Source organism: Alnus glutinosa, chromosome 12 (genome assembly GCF_958979055.1).
Source record: "Alnus glutinosa chromosome 12, dhAlnGlut1.1, whole genome shotgun sequence".
NCBI classification, from domain to species: Eukaryota; Viridiplantae; Streptophyta; class Magnoliopsida; order Fagales; family Betulaceae; genus Alnus; species Alnus glutinosa.
The window spans coordinates 18,923,044-18,942,504 of NC_084897.1; the positions used below are offsets into that span (position 1 = coordinate 18,923,044).

General features: G+C 32.9%; 2 protein-coding genes across 2 annotated transcripts; both read left to right on the plus strand.

Moving 5' to 3' along the window:
- The first annotated feature begins 811 nt into the window (after window positions 1–811).
- Window positions 812–3,896, plus strand: LOC133852373 (small ribosomal subunit protein eS24z). The gene is made up of 5 exons (XM_062289114.1): window positions 812–1,000; window positions 1,602–1,643; window positions 1,977–2,147; window positions 3,479–3,565; window positions 3,651–3,896. Exons 1-5 carry the CDS (start codon window positions 929–931, stop codon window positions 3,690–3,692), a joined length of 414 nt encoding a protein of 137 aa, XP_062145098.1. The 5' UTR covers window positions 812–928; the 3' UTR covers window positions 3,693–3,896.
- Window positions 3,897–14,435: 10,539 nt separating this feature from the next.
- Window positions 14,436–19,402, plus strand: LOC133851990 (guanosine deaminase). Its single transcript, XM_062288638.1, has 5 exons — window positions 14,436–14,757; window positions 16,745–16,804; window positions 17,381–17,571; window positions 18,737–18,841; window positions 18,946–19,402. Exons 1-5 carry the CDS (start codon window positions 14,742–14,744, stop codon window positions 19,132–19,134), a joined length of 561 nt encoding a protein of 186 aa, XP_062144622.1. The 5' UTR covers window positions 14,436–14,741; the 3' UTR covers window positions 19,135–19,402.
- The last annotated feature ends 59 nt before the right edge of the window (window positions 19,403–19,461 follow it).

Genomic DNA, 19,461 nt, shown 5'->3' on the forward strand with positions numbered 1-19,461 from the left:
CTGGATTGGCATGCGAGCCACAATAAGATCATATACGTTTCAAATGAAATGGATATTATCCATTTTATGATTAGAATTTAAAGTTGATGCATCTAATGGTTTACACGATCTCACACGTATCAACCTTGACTTCATGCACACCGTTAAATGCACCAACTTCAAATCTTGACATTTCATTTGATTAAATAAAAGCATAAATATATCATAACTCCCTGAGTCGGAGCGTGATTTAAAAATAATCAATCACTTTTTAAAAATGAATTTTAACTCATTCAGTTTTTCGCAAATTTGAAATGAGTCATTTCGTCATTTTTCCGTCAATTTACTCAATTTCAGTTAGTGCCACGTCAACCTTTTTGCCACATCACCTTAAAATATTATTTTTTTAATAATTTTATTTAAAAAGAAAAAAAAAAAGAGAGGAAGGGTTGGGGGTGGCTCGCGACCACCCTTGGCCCTAGGGGGTGGCCGCGCGGATACCCTCGACCCTTGGGAGTGACTTTTGAGCCAATCATTTTCAAATCGCGCTCCAACTCAAGCAGTTATCATACATTTACCTTAAATATAAAATCTAGACGATCCGAGCCGTGAATCGTTGTTAGGGCATGAGAAATTTCAAATTGTTTTCTCAAAGCCTAAGAAAAGTGTTTTGCAAATCAAGTCCAAGACCAAAAGCGCATGTAGCGGCCCAAAGGCCTATATTTACTTGGAAATTTGGGTTTTTTTTTTTTTAAAAAAAAATTGAGCCCAAATGGCCCATATGCGATTACAGGGTTCCATTTGAAACCCTAGGGCTGTATAAATTTATAAACCTCTTCTTTCACGAAGCAAACCTCTGAGCCTCCAAACTGCCTTTGCGCCTGTCTTTGCCTTAGTTGCTGTTGTGCTCCACTCAGATCGCCGACCTTCAACGACCAACAACATCAGCATGGCGGACAAGGCTGTGACTATCCGAACCAGGAAGTTTATGACCAACAGGCTTCTCTCCAGAAAGCAATTCGTGAGTTTTCTAGTCGACTTTCTGTTCTCTTTTCCCCTTGTCTTCTCTGTTTTCTCGGTATCCATGCAAGAGGTTAGGTCTGCTGGAAACAACCTTTTCATATCGAAGAAAACAAGGCTAAAAAGAGAAGGACAATAGAAATTTTAGATCTGATAGGTTAGTAAATATTGTTTTTTCTTAGATTCCTGCATTTCATTTCTTGGTAAGCAAACAGAGACTAAGGGGTTCTTGCTTTTAGTGCTTTTCTTTCATTTAAGATCACTTTTCTTCTTTTATTGTTTTTTCGTCGTTTTTACTAGGTTTATTGTTGTGGGATTATAGAGAAGACAAGAGATTTAGAAATATTGGATCTAAATAAGTTGTTAGTTTTAATAATAAAAAAAAAAGAATAAGAATCTATTCACCAATATAGTTGTTTATTGTCATCTTAGCAAAATTGGTTCTATTTTTAATTTCTTTGTTTTCTCAGAAACAGAACTCTTCATGGATTACTATTTTTTTTATCCCGCTGCCGAATATTGGAAATAAGATCAAGTTGTTAAAAGCTATTTATATTCTTGCACCACTTTTAAGAACCCCTGTTTTATCCCTGTTGTTGTAGGTCATTGATGTTCTTCATCCAGGAAGAGCCAATGTTTCGAAGGTAAATCCCTATTCAATTACAGCTGTTTCTAGTTTCTTTATTTTTTCGAATTGTAAGCTGTGTTTGTTGTTGTGAACTGGGTTGTGTGTTTCCTTAGAAACTTGGCAACTAAGGAGAAAACAGGAAATTTTATTTTGTGCAATTTATTCTGGATTTCAATCATTTCTGAAACTCAAATCTGTGTTATACCATATAGTTTCATGCCCTAGTTCGTCTGGTTTAACCTTTTGGATCTTCAGTTAAAAAAATGTGAATTTCATTCTTTCAATTATAAAACAACTAAATACCTGCATTGGTTCATTTGTTGTTCTTTGCCTTTTCTGTGATAAAAAGGCTGAGCTGAAGGAGAAGTTAGCAAGAATGTACGAAGTGAAAGACCCAAACTCGATCTTTGTTTTCAAGTTCCGGACTCACTTTGGAGGTGGAAAATCAACAGGTTTTGGTTTGATTTATGATTCTGTTGAGAATGCAAAGAAATATGAACCCAAGTACAGGCTCATCAGGGTAATTTTATCTGACCTCTTTATTTTGTTAAATTTTTTTGAGCTAGTTTATTTGTGCTTGTTTCTTGTCTTAACTTATTTTGAATGGTCTTTTGGAGTTTTTGTGTATACAAATTTCTAATAGATTAAATTAAATAATAGTGCATAGATGGGTGTTACTGCAATATTAAAATGTTTTTGGTGGTGGTGGTCATTTGGGGGGGGGGGGGTGTTGGGGAATTTTGTGCATATGCTTCTACAGTGTTATAACAATACTTTTTGGGTGGTGGAGAGGATTTTTAGGGGGAGGCCAATGAATGTTGTGTCAAATGGCACCTCCTCTCTATGGGAATATGGTGCAAAGTATCTCTTTCTACTTAGGTGTTTCCTTTGTATACTCAAAAGTGTACTAAGGGGTGCCTTATGCTTTTTTAATGAGATTGGATTATTACTTATAAAAAAAGAATATGGTGCAAAGTAAGTTTGTGGGGGTTCAAGACTCATTGGGTGCATAAAAGAAACTGCGTCAGAGGGGGGTTTTGGTTGAAAGAGATGATTGCTGTTTGTTGTGCTTAGTGACCTTATGAAATAATGCATAACCTAGTTGCTGGTCAAGTGTTTGACATAAAGTATCCAGTACCTGCCTTTTGTATTTTGAAATCCTTTGTAACACCACTCTCTTTGCTCTGCTTCTTATTTATTAAATGTCCCTCTCTTTAAATGTTAATTATTAAGATTTTGATAATAACAATGTGGAATGGACTCAAGAAAATAATCATTAGAGTTTGTGGGATATGAAAGGTTGTAATAAAAAAAAAGCATGGAATTCTGTGGCCAAAATAGAGATCTCAATAAAGAGGGATTGTAGTTATTTGTCAGTATTTTTCATATGAAAATGTGTTTGCTATTGAAGTTGCTGTGGTCAAAATAGAGATTTTGAAAGTATTTTATTTAGTTACGGTCTAGTTTAATAGCTTTCATGATTTAATGGTCTAGTAATATAGCCTCCATCGAAGTTTGTTTACTTCTTAAGACCGTTGTTAGTGCTTGCCTTGTGTTATACTTGACCTTTTTATCTATTAAGGTATTATCTCGTAATGCTTAGTCATTATCCCTCATCGTAAGACAAAGGTGTCAAAATCTGATTCTGAAGTATTAACAATGTGATCTGCTAAACAAGTTCTTAAGAAGTCCAGAAAAGGGCAAACATAGTATGTGAAACTGTAAACTCTTTTCACATAATCCTGTCTTGTTCTGTTACTAGGTCAAGGCATGCAATTATTTGCTTTGCTATTTTCAAAACTAATGGTGTATTGATCTTTTCTGTGCATATTATGCTTTTTTGCTTCGCAGAATGGACTTGATACTAAGGTAGAGAAGTCGAGGAAGCAGATGAAGGAGAGGAAAAACAGGGCGAAGAAGATACGTGGAGTAAAGAAGGTAAGCTTATTTTATTGCTATCATTTTTGTGGTTTCATGATGATAATGCACTTCTTACATTGTTGCTTCTTCCATTTCTATTCAGACAAAGGCTTCAGATGCTGCCAAGGCTGGAAAGAAGAAATGAGTTTTCAGGAGTTTTGTGCTGATCAATGCTGATTCGCACCAATGGATTTTATCTAATGGCTATAATTTCTTGTTAGGGACTTTCAAAGTAAAATCTTTCGGTGTTAGTGTTAATGTTTGTTTTCTGATCTTTTGTTGACAGTCAAGACATCGAGTATTTTGCCTAGCACAATTTTGAAATTTGAGTGGCAACACATTTTCAGTATTTTTTTTGTTTTTCATTTCATTTGTGAATCTAGCGAAGTACAATTAGCAGTAGAAACAAGTCCATGTGGTTGGGCTCTTAAAATGGTGCTTTGGGATTTCCTTGTTAGATTGTTGCCTCGGGCCCAAATCCAACCTAGCAAAGTGCATTTAGAAGTGTTGTTGGGCTCTTGAAATGATGCATTGGGTTTCTTTAGATCCCTGTAACGGGCCAAACCAAATCCCATGCTGGGCTCATTTACTTGTTTGGGCTAGTTTGGACAAGCAAAAAGCTGTCTTACTTTGGTGTCTTACTTTGGTGTTGTTAGAGCATTCCTAGTAGCCTCACCAAATTTTACTCATCAAAATAACTAAAAATTACTTTTTTCTATTCTGGTGAGCTACTTTATTAAAATTCTTTCAGCAGCCTCACCATTTTAACTAGTTAATATTCCATGTGGTTGGGCTCTTAAAATGGTGCTTTGGGATTTCCTTGTTAGATTGTTGCCTCGGGCCCAAATCCAACCTAACAAAGTGCATTTAGAAGTGTTGTTGGGCTCTTGAAATGATGCATTGGGTTTCTTTAGATTCCTGTAACGGGCCAAACCAAATCCCATGCTGGGCTCATTTACTTGTTTGGGCTAGTTTGGACAAGCAAAAAGCTGTCTTACTTTGGTGTCTTACTTTGGTGTTGTTAGAGCATTCCTAGTAGCCTCACCAAATTTTACTCATCAAAATAATTAAAAATTACTTTTTTCTATTCTGGTGAGCTACTTTATTAAAATTCTTTCAGCAGCCTCACCATTTTAACTAGTTAATATTTACTATTCCATTTAAATAATAATTTTTTCATATTTATTTATTTTTTTCTAAATAATCGTTTTATAAAAAATCATTTATATCCATGAATATAAGGATATTATCGTGTGAGAGATGAGAGATGGGAGAAAAAAGGAAAAAAATGTGTTAATCATGTGAGAGAGAAATGTGAAACAAAATTTAGTGAGTGTGTTGTTGAGTGAAAATGTTTCATCTAATTTGGTTAGTAATTTCAGTCATCAAATTTTTTTGGTTAAAATGGTGAGGCTGCTGGGAGTGGTTTTTCAGGATTTTCATCAAATTGGTTCATCAAAATAGCTAAAAAACTATTTTGGTGAAGCTACTAAAAATGCTCTTAGCTTGTTAAGTTTGCTGCTATATAATCATCATATATATGAATTAATGTGACATTAAAAAATGTTTATTTTTTTTAATTGTTATTTAGAGTGAAAATGTGGATGTGATTATTAATAACTAATATTCACATCTACATCGAATGACGTGGTTATTACTTTTAGGTAGCCGCAATAATTGAATGTGAATATTATTAAATGGTTATTACTTTTAGGTAACTACAATAATTGAATGTGGATATTATTTGTTATTTGTTAAGCGTTTATTACTATATCAAACTTAAATAAATTAAGATTTAACTTAATAAATCACGATTATTAGTCGCATATAAAAGGTTATTGTCTTATAGAGTAATTAAGATTTAGATTATCCAAAGAAAAAGGAAAAAAAAAAAAAAAGTCAATGTGATGTATAACTATGAAATATAGAGCTTTAGCATCCGGTTCTTTAATTATTTTTTTTGTTCAAATAATACCTAGCGACACTCTAAAAATGCCTTTACATACATCTCGTACTTTACAATTCTTCATGTTGCCAATGGTTATTTTTCATATATATAAAAAAACCATAAAAGCATTCCCGGTAGGGTTATTTATTGAATATTTTTAAAAAAAGTAATGCTAGAAATCATGTATTCAGTATACAACTATATGTTAATGCTTACGTGATAGTAACCAACCATTAGATTCCTTGTGAAAATGAAAATAAAAATTAAGGATTGATTTGAACTGCAACGTCAGTATTGTAGGATAGTTGTAGAAGGAAAATGTGGTATATAGCATAACTCTTCAAAGCATGAGAAAAAAAAAGAAGAAAGTTATATGATATGTAGAGTGTTCAAAGAATGAAAAATACTATATACTTTTCAAGAGTTAGGGTACTCTTGACATCAATTCAATAGAGCGAAAATAGGAATGATGGTGTAATATGTAAAATTACTTATATATTAATAGAGTAGAGAAATGAGAGTTGATGTAGAGTGCAACTGTGCAAGGGTAGTTGATACTGTGTGCATGAAAGGGATCATTTCCTTGTTTTGTTATTTTATTGGGTAAAGTTCATGCACCTCCCTCAAATTATCATCAAATTGATAATGTCTCCTCCAAACTTTCAATTTGGATAATCTTTCTCCCAAACGACCAAAAATTGCCAATGTTTCTATAATGACAAAAATGCCCTCAGTAAAATAAAAAGAATAATATTTTTTTAAAAAAATAAAACTAAAAAAAAATAAATACATAAAAACCAAGGGTGGCTAAATTTAAAAATTAGAAGAAAATTTAAAAAGTTTTCGCTTATTTATTTTTTTAAAAAATTAATTTTTTTTTGTTTTTTTTAAAAAGAAATTAAAAAAATTCGTTTTTCTTTAAAATAATTTTTTTTTCCAAATATTTTTTTAAAAAAATAATTTTTTCTTTTTTATTTTGAATTTATAAGGGTATTTTTGTTTTATTAAAAAAATATAAGGTCATTTTTGTCTTTTTGTTGGCTTTGAGGGAGACATTAATAATGTTTTAATAGTTTTGGAGAGGAACATTGTCCCAATTAAAAGTTTGGGGGACATTGTCAATCGGTATTAGTTTAAGGAGAGTACGAGAACTTTTTCCTATTTTATTATTTTATTTTCTATTCCCTTACCTTAGACATAAGGTAAGATATAATAGGATAGGATAGGAGGCAATCACTACCTTAGCATGGCTTGACCAACAACAACATCCTGGTTGAGTGTTTGACAATATCGCCATTTCACTCTTTCTTTTTTTTTTTTTTTGTGTTGGTCATCGTGCTAAACTTCCACGCCAAGCATATCTCCCTTAGAAATAATTCACTCCTTTGCTAGTTTTCCCTCTTGCTTGTCGGCTTGTAATGCTCTCACTCCTAAAGTGCTTGCTTGTGGGCTTTTGTTTCCAACTTTGACCACTCATTCTCCACATAAATGACTTTGGATATCCGCATTAAAATCCATTGGTATCCTACTTTTTTACTCCAAAGAATCAAACCCTATTGAGGGCATGTTTGACATTAAGAAGCTTAAAAAGTACTTTTAATACATAGAAAATTGTGCAAAACAAAAATAAGTCTGTTTGGTAAAAACTTTAAAAAAGTATACCAAAACGTACTTTTGGAGAAAGGCTTAAAAATGATATTTTTTTTTTTTTTTTTTTTAACTATAAAAGCTCTATTTCTTGACACGATCTCAAGCAAACTCTCTAAGTATTGAGTGTTCATGTTTTGTCAACTTTATAGGAACTTGCTGCAAAGCTAGCACATCTCAAACTCTCTTAATTTCTTGTTACAATTTTATCAAACAACAGGAAAAAAGGTCATAACCCTATAAATCCAAACCTATTATAGCTTCAGCCCAAAATCTTTATTCAACTCTTTGATCAATCAAATTATGTGAAATCACTTTCAAGTGGTTGTGCTAACAATGGGAGTTGGGGGATTCTTGGAATTCTGTGGGGCTTCTTTCTGTCCGGGCAGGAACTCCTTTCTCTAGTAGCGAGCCGATTGTTTGGGCAGAAACCTTTTTCTTTTTTCTTTTTTCTTTTTTTCTTTTTTCTTTTTTTCTTTTTTTTCTTTTTTTTGGTGTGCGGGCGCGGGGGGAGGGGTAGAGATTTGCAAAAGATCTCAATCCGTAAACCAACAAACCCTAAGACGAAATTCTGGTTGGGTTTGAAAAATAAAATTGACTTCTAATTTACTAAGTGTGTGATAGTGTGCAACAAAATATTTAAATTGCGAAACTTAAAAGAGACAAATATTTTGTTGACGAAGTAGAAACTCAGTTAAAAGAAAAACCACTCCGGGGCAGCCAAACCCAGAATTTCTACTATTCAGAAAACAAAGCTAGTACATAGAAAGTAACATTCACATATTCTAATGCAGCGATCGTTCCTATTACTCTGATATGAAACCTATCGTGAACGCTTCCCGACCAAGTCTTCTACTTGAAGGGGCCTTCAATGGAATCATTTACCTTAGGGTCAACCCCTAAGATAGACTTCATACGAACTGTTGAGCACACATTGACAACGGCTAGAGAGCTAGCGGATCTTCAAATCTCCCTAAATACCCTCTCTAAGCACTATGAAATTCTATACTGAATTCTTATAAAATACAAACCTATAGCCATCTATTTATAGGCTTACAGAAAACCTAATTCTGATCAAATTCGAACTTTGACAAGTAGCGTCTGGACAGTCACTTAGCTGCGTCCAGATGATCTTCTGCGATCGCCTTTCCAGAATAGCGCATTTCTTCCCAAAACAAGACCGCGTCCAGACAACTTGACTGAGCGTCTGGACAGTTAACGTTGTCACTCATGTCACTCATTTCCGCATCCGTAAAGAAGACCTGGAATATTCTAGAACACTGGGTAGCGTTCGGACGTGTTGCCACGGCATCCGGACGTCTGGTAGAACCTTCCAAATTAGTGTCTTCTGAAATCCAAATCCGTGTAGAACTCAAGAGTAGCTTGACCTAGCGTCTGAACGGTATAACTCGATCCTTCAGGCAGTTGCAACAGCTGAAGCTTCTAGACACTAAGGGGCGTCCAGACGCCTTCAAAGGCCCGTTCGGATGGTTACACAGTAATCAGCTGTTTCTGACTAGGAAATAGCATAGAATCTTCATAGACATCTTCTAGAAGCTTGTAAACAGACACAAGGCATGAATTGAGACACTGTCCATATTACTTGAAAACTTTGTATAGAACCAATATTCCTGTTAAAAAGCAACATTTACATAAAGTGTTTTTGTCAACTAGAATGTTGCCAATATAAAATACTAACAGGGTTTACGAAGAATATGTGAAATGCCCCGACTTTTATATAAGTTGCAAATGAGAAATATCATAATTCTACATGGCGCTACTACCTTTACATACACTCGCAGCAAAAGGAAACATGTATAATTCTTTTCTTTTTAAAATGGATCACATCTCACTCTTCATCACATAATACCGGAGCTTCTATTTGAAATAACATATTATGAATAGAACATAATATTATTACAACAACAAGAAACTACTATTGTCTTTAGATAAAATCAAAGATGCAAAAACGGCATTTTTACTCATAATTTTAAATATTGACTCAACATGAGTCAATCCTTCAAAAGGTGAGAGACCTCCTGCAAGTTTCATGAACAAAATCCTAGACAAGCATAAGGGTCATCATTTATCCCCTCCTCAGCAGTATCTGTAAAATTACCACAATTTTACAGGAAAAATGCGTGAGTCTACCACTCAGTAAGTATAAAATATACTGACCATACATGTGTGATGTGAGCCCCTCTTTTTTATTTGAAAATCTCTATCTTAAATTTACTAAATAGTTATTTTTGTAAGGTTTTTACAAAAGTGTTTAATTTCTAAAATTTCATAGCCGTTTTGTAAATCAAGCAGTTTTGTTAATACATACTTAATAAACAACCCAAATGTTTTTCTTTGCATAGAATACATGTCAAACCCATCTCATACCATATAGTATTAAAATAATTTATAGCAAGTTAATGAAAAACGATAATTAAAAACATAAAACAATCACATATTTGATTTACATAATAAATGCATTAACAAGTTCATTTATCACATTTCATACATTTAGACATTCATTTTTCATTTAATTTTTCCCGTAAGTCAAATGTATACTCTTACTTGGCCGCTGGAGCTTGCTAAGTGTATACCCCCACTTAACCGTTGGGTTGCTACCAATTTATCATTCTTATAGCTTCAAAGTGCTAAGTGTATATCCCCATTTAATTGCAGGGTTGGCCAGTCATTTTTATTTTCCCCTTACTAGCATTGGGGTGCTAAGTGTATAACCCCACTTAACCATTGGATACTCATATTTTACAAACTTTTCACATATCACATATAATGATATCTCATTTTCCTTTAAAAAATCATTTTCTTTAAACATATGAAATATATCATGTCAAAATAATTTATCATAATCATATTCCAAAATATACAGGCTCATATCACACTAGAAATATTGTACAACTTATGTAATAAAACATCACGTGTAGGGTCAGTAAGTTTTACACTTACAACTTTCACGCAATCTCATTTACCACTTTCACGCAATCTCTTGAAGTGATCTTTTGTATAATTAATACATACTCCCTTTTGATAAAAGAATCACTACTCTTTCTTGATCCTCACTCTTAGTTTTTTTATTTATGTGCGCAATGAACGAAAGAAAAAAAAGTACACAAAACACAGAAACCAAACAAATGATAGCCAATACATGAAGAGGCAACAGTTACTCTTATAGCTAAGGGCTTGGAATTATTGAATGATTTTGTTGAGATTTGTTTCTCCTATATTTGATCTTCTTTGGCTTCTTTGGTTGTCAAACATTTAATGTAGCCTACCTATTATTTCTTATCTTGCCTGTAGCCTGTAGGTGGCATGCATAATTTGAATTTATCAAAACATAGACAAATGATGTGCATTTTAGAAACAAAACGTGGAGGTGAATTAAATAAAGAGAGGCATGTGCTTTATCTTTTATTTTTCTATTGACAGAATTTCTCCATAATAAATGCAAGGCATGCCCTCTCATTTGATAAAACTTTGCTACTAATATATTTTTTTATTTAATAATTTTTTTTTTCACTAGCTTTCACGCCATGAAAGCTAGCCCTTTTTCTACGACATTTACAGAGAACCAACATTTACATCTCAATGCTATCTTGACTTTTTTGATTTATTTTTGATTTTATTTTATTTGGGGTAGAAGTAACTTGTGTGCATTTTCTTATAAATTTTCATGTCAACATAACTAGGCCTTAGCCTTGTCTTCTAGATGTTTTCTACACTTTTTTTTTTTTTTTTTTGTTTTTCAAAGACACTTTAGTTGACTAAATCAAATGTGTTTTTTCCTCTTTTTTTTTTTTTTTAAAAAAAATTTAATTTTAAAAAAAACTTATATTATTATTTTATAAATCACTTCAAAATATTATCTATTACTAGTAATAACTACTAGCCACCAACCTTAAACTAAATAACTAACTCTTTCTCTAATTAAAATAATTAATATAAATATTACCAAAATAAATACTACTTAAATTTAATTACTATATTTTTATTAATTATTAATATTCACAATTCTTTTATGCTTAGCTTTACAATATGTAACACTATTCAGAATTCAAATTCTGGGTGAGAATAAAGCCAAGCATGGCGACAAATAGTATGTGGTCATAGCTGCTTGTGATATGGACAAATTCATGCCTAGATTGGCATGTGGCAGAGCTCTCCATGATCTTTTCAACTCTACATATTTGTATTATTTTATGTGTGAAATATATATAATCTTAAAGATTGTCCATGACCACATTCAGATTCTCCCTCCTTAACAAGATCATATAAAATTTTATGTTGAGCCGCCCATACATACCACAAGACATATATAAAAAGGGAAAAAGTAGATCGATGGTGGTTGGTTCACAAACCATTACATGCTTTTGGTTTATCAAAAGAATAATGATAGTTGTACACCAAGTGTACAACAATCATACAACACCCTTCATAAGGGGTGGGTCCCACAGTGTATGGGGCCCACCCCTTGTGAAGGGGTGTTGTATGATTGTTGTACACTTGGTGTACAACAATCACTCCCCTTATCAAAAATACATAAATTAGTCCAAATTGTATTTATACATCACCCCTTTTTTTTTTTTTTTAGAGAAATGATCCATACACTCACATCTCACAACAGCCCCACAACAAGCTGACGTGACTGGTAATATTTTATTATTTTTTTTTGTTTTCTTTTTGTAAAAAAATAAGAAAATATTACCAGTCACATCAGCTTGTTGTGGGGCTGTTGTGAAAAATGAGTGTATGAATCATTTCTCTTTTTTTTTAACCATCCATAAATCCTAAATCCTATGTGGCGTGTTCTTTACAACTAAAAAAAAAACGAACATTAAACAATGAGGTTTGATTCCTACACTTACCGGTACAATAATTGCACAACACCCCCTCACATGGGGGTGGACCCTACATACTGGGCCTCACGGAAAATGTTAGATTTATAACACCAATACAACAACTGTACAACAATCCCTCATATGAGGGTGGGTCCCACATACTGGAGTCCACCCTCATGTGAGGGGTTGTTGTATTGGTGTTGTACAAAAATCAAATCCCGGGCCTCACCCCCATGTGAGGGGGTGTTGTGTAATTGTTGTGGTGGTGTTATAAATCCATTATTTTCCTTAAATAATACGACCATCTCCCTCTCTATAGAGGAGGGGAGGGGCTACCTAATTAGTGGGAAAAGAATATGATTAGGGGAAAAAGATTTGTGGGGAGGGGCTACCTAACTAGTGGGAAAAGAAACTGATTAGGGGGAAGTTTTTCAAGGGTAGGGGCTACTACCTAAGATTATTTCTAATAGTTTATGTATTTTTATATGTAAAATGGCTAATTAAAATCTACTTTTTTTATTTCAATTAATTGGTTTCAAAAAGTATCATTCATCCTATAATCTATTATTTCACTATATCATTTAAATATTATTTTGTTATTCTTTCTTTCTTTATTTAAAAATGACAATGTTAAAAAAAAAAACTAGCTTATCATTGAAAAAATATCTAATAATTAAAATAAAGAAAGATAAAGAAAGAATAAAAAAAATATATTTAAATGATATAGTGAAATAATAGATAATCGGATGTATGGTACATTTTGAAACCCATTAGTTAAAATAGATAAGTAGAATTTGGTTAGTCATTTTGCATATAAAAATACATAAGTCATTAAGAGTGCTTTAAGCCATTGAAAATGCTCTAGCTGGTAAGAAGAGAATCTGATTAGGGGGAAGTTTTTCACGCGATAGGCATGACAATAGAACAGAATAAATACCCAAAAAGTTATTTATATTTTATCCCACAAACTTTTTGTTTTTGATCTGAGCCATCCAAAAGCTTTTGTCATTTTTTTTTAAATGAAACTATCCCCTCAAAAGAGAGAGAGAGAGGTCGACAGATGGAGGATTTAAAAATAACCCTTCTAAATTGACACTTTTTGCAAACAGATTTCGTGTAAAAGTTCATTGATATTCTCAAAAGACGCATTAAAAGAAGAAAAAACACCATAACTTATAAAGTGATCAAATCATGTATCTCTCAGTGATATGTAAAATACTTTTAACATCTCGAAACTAGTATTTATAACATTTAGTCCTTACAAATTTCAATGCCTCCTTCAAATTTTAGAATTAAAATGCGTGCAAATATTTGATTTGAAATGGTAAAACTATCCATCCTTGTAAGAACCTTTTATTGTTTTTGTTTAGTTTAGTTTTGTACTACATGGATATTCCTTCAAATGACACGTCTATTAACAAAAATAATCAACCCTCTACTTCTTTATTACCTTTAAAAAATTATAAAACATAAAAATATAAACAAAAACAATAAACGGGGAAAGAAGGACAATTTTGATATTTTAAATAAAAAAAATATGGATGTGGGAATTATTTTGTTTAACTTTTCTGTATATTTTAACATCAAAATCTAAGAAATGGTACAAATTAAAAATGAAACGAAATGATGACTTTTTGGAGGAGTAAAGTGTCATGAATAGGGTAAGAACATTGTGTGTTTGGCTAACCATTTTTCGAGGTTGATGTGATATAAATATGAAAAGATTAGTGAAAAAAAAAAAATTACATTACAAGAAAAGAAAGGTAAAAGAAAATTATTTGTTAATAAGTCAATGTAAATAAATGATTTTGACTTTTTCTTCGAAAAAAAAAGGGAAGAAAAATGTAAAATAAATTTTGGAGTCGGCGATTTGAAATTAATTTCTTATTGTTTAAAATTAGTCATTTTGTAATTTTTTTCATCTAAATTTTTTTTATTTTCGTTAGTGTCACATTAACATTTTTGTCATATTATCTTAAAATATTTTTTTTATTATATTATAAATTTAAAACATAAAATTTTCTTTTTTCTCCTTTCTTTTTTTTTAAAAAAAATAAAAAAAATAAAAATGGGGGCTTGCTCGCCGCCTCCCCATGGGCCGAGGAAAGCTTTTAATGTAATTTTATAAATTTACGGGAATATAAGGGTTATTTTAGCATTGGCCTGTCTAATTTAACTCAAAATTTTAATGGGAATTGTGAGATTGTAAAATGTTGAAAATTTGATACACTACATTAAAATTGTAGAGAAAATATTGTAAAAATGATAAAAATTAGGAGATAATGAAGTTTCTTCTAAAATTAGTGAAGACCAAACTAAATTCGAGCTTTATAGTTTATTGTAGGTAAGTATTCTTTAATTTATATTTTGTAAGGCCCTGTTTGGTTTGTGCGAATAATTGGAATACCAGACGTGGAGGATTTATTAGGCGGAATAGAATGTAGTCTTTTGTAGACTTGAACAATGGTTGAACTGTCGTAGCAACGTGCTTCTGAAACTGAAAGTTTTTCTTTTCCATGAAGACCCTGAATTTTCTTTACTAGGAATCTCTCTCTCTCTCTCTCTCTCTCTCTCTCTCTCTCTGACTCTCTCCGTGAGTGTATAAATATTATCATACGTGGACGAGATTTTCGCGTCCTCCTCCTCAGTTTCTTCCTCTTTATAGTAGTTTATCCCCTCTTTTCTCGACCTTTTCTTGAATACCCATTTTCTTAATTAGTTCATTACCCTCTCCTTCGCATTTCCGGTCATGGAGGAGGCTAACGGTAAAGTCCTCTGCAACTGTTTTTCTTTGTTATAATTTCTCTTCTTTTGTTCTGTGGCAACTATTTGAGCTTGCTAGAACTGCAATCTATCTTGGTTGTCATTCTTTCTTATAAATGCTGAATTATGATTTAGAGTTTTGTTTTATGGAAATTGCCAGATGGATCCATTACCATCACCATGCTGCATTACATCTGTGTGTACGTATGTATGTATGTATGTATGTATGTATGTATATGTTTATGTTGTTGATTACAGGTTAAGATTCTTTAGATTGTTGAAAATTAGGTGTTGGAATTCTAGGTTGGGTCTGTTCTGTTTTCTACTTTTCCTGCAAATATGTTTCAGGGTATGTATGGATTTGCAGCCATAGACCCCCCTTCCTCTCCCCTCCTTTCTCTCTCCATGCATGATTTTACTTTTAGTTTTAAGGTGTGTTTGGTAATAGGCATCGCGACTTTTTTAATGAACTAATGTTGTTTTTGCAAAATGTTTTCCAAATTGATATTGTTTTACAACTCTTCTGAATCAGAGTTTTTTTCTCCCTTTTTTTTTTTTTTTTTTTTTTTTTCCCTTTTGAAGTTGATGAATTGACTTGGCTAGATTTTTTTTTTTAATTCAAGTTATTCACTAAGGAACTGAATATAGTCAACGGGAAGAAATGCACATCAAAAGCAAAATAATTAAAATAAACTGAGGATGCTAACCTTCAAATACAATATAATTTCAAACTTTCATGTTTTCTTTAATATGTTACCAATAAAGATGAAAATGAATGAAACATCGCAATTGTGATAAGAGAAATAGGAAGGTTGAAAGAGATAAAAAAAGACTAGATGTTGAGAAAGGATTATGGTTTTAGTGTACAGAAAATTAAAGAATTGAAGAAAAGGAGGAAGAGGCAAGATAAAACAACACTCCCTTTTCTTTTTAATCTTGGTTATCACTTTAAAGTAGTTCTCTTGCTTTCAAAGCAAAACATGCCTTGATGTAGCTCAAGATGCAATAAAAATGCCTTTTGAATGCTACTTAATGAGTTCCAAAATTGTTTTTATTTATTTATTTATTATTTGTTGAAATTAGTTCTTATTCCAAGTAGTAAAGGCTAAACAATGTGGTAAACACGTTTGAAACCTCATTTCTGAGAGCTGATTTCTTATGCACTTTCTTAATATGGCCCAATATTGTAAAGATCTAATTGCCAATTTCAAATATGATGACATTTTTCTTCCATTTCTCCATTGATTATCAAGTAGGTTGGAAACAATTGAAAAGGACATATTAAAATATTTCTGCATATTTTGGGTCTGGGTATTCAATCATTTGACTGTTTTTCCTTCAATTGACAATGGGGCCATTGCGGAAAAGAAATGCCATCAATGGTCAAATATGAAAATGGCATCATATTTGAAATTTGAACCTGATGAGTTTCCTTCATTTAGGGTGATGGTTCATAGTTTCTGTGATACTCCTATTATGCTACTAAGAAGCAACTGAGAATTAACCTTCTATTAGAAATAATACCTTGGGACAGATGTAATGATGTAAAGCAAATTGCTTCTGCTCCAAGAACAGAAGCCGTGTCAGTTGTAAGAGACGTGAATCCACATTTCCAATGGATTTTCTTGACTGTTCTTTCCAAACGTGGCATCATAATTTTCTTTTCAGAAATCACATACTAGTATTCATCTTGTGTTTGTTTTGTGAACTTTTCTTCCGAATGTTCCACCTACCTATTATTTCCCCTTCCATGGCAGTGCGAGATAAATTGGCTCTTTTATATATATAATATCCGTCCTGACTTTGAGAGATTGTAAATTTTTCCCCTTATACTGTTTCTAGCAATGCATATTGATTAAAATAGTTAATTTATTGAGAATTGGAATTATTAGACAATGATACTTTTTTTCTGCTTATATATGTTTTATGCATCTGGAAAAATTTCTAGTTGATGTTATTTACTCTCTTTTGCCCTCATTCTGTTCATAGTGGTGGGAGCTAAAGATGGAACAATTTCTGTAGCTTCTGCCTTTGCTGGCCATCAAGAAGGTAATTCCAAAGCCATCTCTTATTTCATCCCCCCCCACCCCTGAATTTGAGAGTTAATTGTTTTTACAGCCAGATGTATACTTCTTGGTGGTGAAGTCGGTCTATTATCTTCTCAAATTGTACATGTTGCTATACCATTTTATGTGGATATGTTAAGCATTTTTTCACCCATTTTGTACTCGAGTTTTTACCATATATCAGCTGGTAATCATCTTTAAAAGAGCTAAGCTTTTTCTTGATCAGTGTATTTTTGAAGAATGGCTTTTGTAAAAGAATTATATAAATCTAAACCATTTTACCAGCCTTCCATATAATCTACCAACTGAATTGAATTACTTATATTATGTCTGTTTTACTCAAATGGGGCATTGATTTGTTCACACCTGGTCTTGTGTAATTCCGCAACCCACCGCCTCTGCGACCAACCCCCAGCAAGGGGGGGGAGCCAAGGTCACAGAGGGGCTGACCCACCCCCTCCGTGGCCCCATCCCTTCGAATTGTTTTCCTTCTATAAATTGCAAGCTGGTACAAGTATGATTACATCATGATGTCCTTTCTTTGTGATTGTTCAAACAGTTGTACAGGATCGAGACCACAAATTCTTAACCCAAGCAGTTGAAGAAGCATATAAAGGGGTTGAATGTGGAGATGGAGGCCCATTTGGTGCAGTTGTTGTTCATAATGATGAGGTAGTTGTAAGCTGTCACAACATGGTTTTGAGAAACACTGACCCGACTGCACATGCAGAGGTTACTGCAATAAGAGAGGTTAGACCAAGAAATTATCCTATTGGCTTGTGTGGGTTATTTAATTACTTTGAGTATGGTGGTGCCAACTTCGTAGATTGTTTCTGTAGAAACTTAACTTTTAAATTGAAGGAAAGCTTATTTAAAAATCTTCAGTGATGCGTGAGGTTGAACCTATCATGAGAAAGGGCAGGTGCTTAGTATTAGTCGATATATGCTTTTGGCCATAATGACACACATGAATGGGTAGGACTTCTCCACACACACACACAAACACACAAAGACACACATGCAAGTTACCATAATTCTTGAGAACCATGTATGGGTGGATCTTTCATGTGGTTAGGAATAAGTGGTTTCAGATTGGTTTTGTTTCTTTCATATAATAATCTTGTTTCTATTGCCAATGCATTATTTGTTTCAATTTGTCCTAAAACACCTGCCTGCCCCCTATAAGTGAGAATTAATTGTTGTGTTTGATTAAGTTTTACTCTCTCTCTCTCTCCCTGACACACACACACACACACACACATGATGTCTAAATTTTTTAGAGCAATGGAATTTAGAATTAATATACAGATGCAATTCTCAATGTATGGACTTATGGGAATTTGAAAATTCTAGTACTTTATTGTGGATACCGAATAGGAAAAATAAAGTCTTCAATTGGTAATGTCTTACATTACTAGCGAAGTTGGTCCCAGCGTTATTTTGTTGGCAGCTGCTTTGAGCATCTATATGCTGGAGCTTTTCCAAAAACCTGATAAGCTACCTGAACCATGTGCGCAATCATTTTCCCCCTTTTGCTTTCAAAACAATGGTTAGTGAAGTGAACTGATAATAAATAACTAAATTTCTTGTTTTCATCCATTGGTTGGGACTATTATCCTAAACTTGAGTGAACCGGTGATGCTCGATATCTAGGAGTGCCGGTTGTTCTTTATCAGTAATGAAAATACAGACGATGTTCGGAAGAAAAATTAAAACAAAAAATATTTGGATTTGTGTCATTCAAAATTTCATTGTAGAGTTGCCAAAGTAATTACTTAATTGTAAGCATGGATATGCATATAGATCCAGACGAAGGAATCTTACATTATAATACCGAGCTTAAAATGTTTCTTTACAGTGTGTAATTAATTCTGTTCTTTTTGGATCTCATGCTTGGAATGGACTTCTTCCATAGGCCTGTAAAAAGTTGAATCAAATTGAGCTCTCAGAGTGTGAGATATATGCGTCTTGTGAGCCTTGTCCAATGTGCTTTGGTGCCATCCATCTTTCAAGAATCAAGGTCTGATTTTCAAAACTCTTTAATTTTGGATGACAATAATCACTGTTCCACATTACCTAAAATTTTGATATTGTCTGTTTGTTTATTAATTTTATTTTAAAAAGAGGTTGGTTTATGGAGCCAAAGCTGAAGCAGCTATATCGATCGGGTTTGATGATTTCATTGCGGATGCATTAAGAGGCACAGGGTTTTACCAGAAGGCTCACCTGGAGATCAAGAAAGCCGATGGTACTGGAGCTGTTATAGCAGAACAAGTGTTTGAGAAGACAAAAGCAAAGTTTACCATGTATTGATCTTCATAGTTTCCTCTATCCACTTCAAATCAAGAAAAAGAAAATTTCCTGTCTCATAATAAGTTACTCAAATAATTAATTTGAGTGTAAGAACAAATAATAATTTAAAGAGAGATAAAGAAAAGAGAGAAAACATAGATTTTAGGTGGTTTGACCTACAGCCTACAGCCACACGTCAAAGCCTTTTCTTTGGCTACATCTTCTTCTTCTTCTTTTTTTTATTGTATACAAGACTCTATTTATAGAGAAATATTTTGAACGTTACAAATCTCTTTTACTTCTACATTAACAGCAATAAATCTAATTTATCATCTTGTAACTTTTGTC

What these genes read in the sequence shown, in the direction of transcription:
- LOC133852373 (XM_062289114.1), top strand. Translation starts at nt 929, where the DNA reads ATGGCGGACAAGGCTGTGACTATCCGAACCAGGAAGTTTATGACCAAC. An exon ending in TTCTCTCCAGAAAGCAATTC is followed by an intron (nt 1,001 to 1,601) that starts GTGAGTTTTCTA and finishes CTGTTGTTGTAG; the next exon opens with GTCATTGATGTTCTTCATCC. An exon ending in CCAAGTACAGGCTCATCAGG is followed by an intron (nt 2,148 to 3,478) that starts GTAATTTTATCT and finishes TTTGCTTCGCAG; the next exon opens with AATGGACTTGATACTAAGGT.
- LOC133851990 (XM_062288638.1), top strand. An exon ending in AGGTTACTGCAATAAGAGAG is followed by an intron (nt 17,572 to 18,736) that starts GTTAGACCAAGA and finishes CTTCTTCCATAG; the next exon opens with GCCTGTAAAAAGTTGAATCA. An exon ending in TCCATCTTTCAAGAATCAAG is followed by an intron (nt 18,842 to 18,945) that starts GTCTGATTTTCA and finishes TATTTTAAAAAG; the next exon opens with AGGTTGGTTTATGGAGCCAA.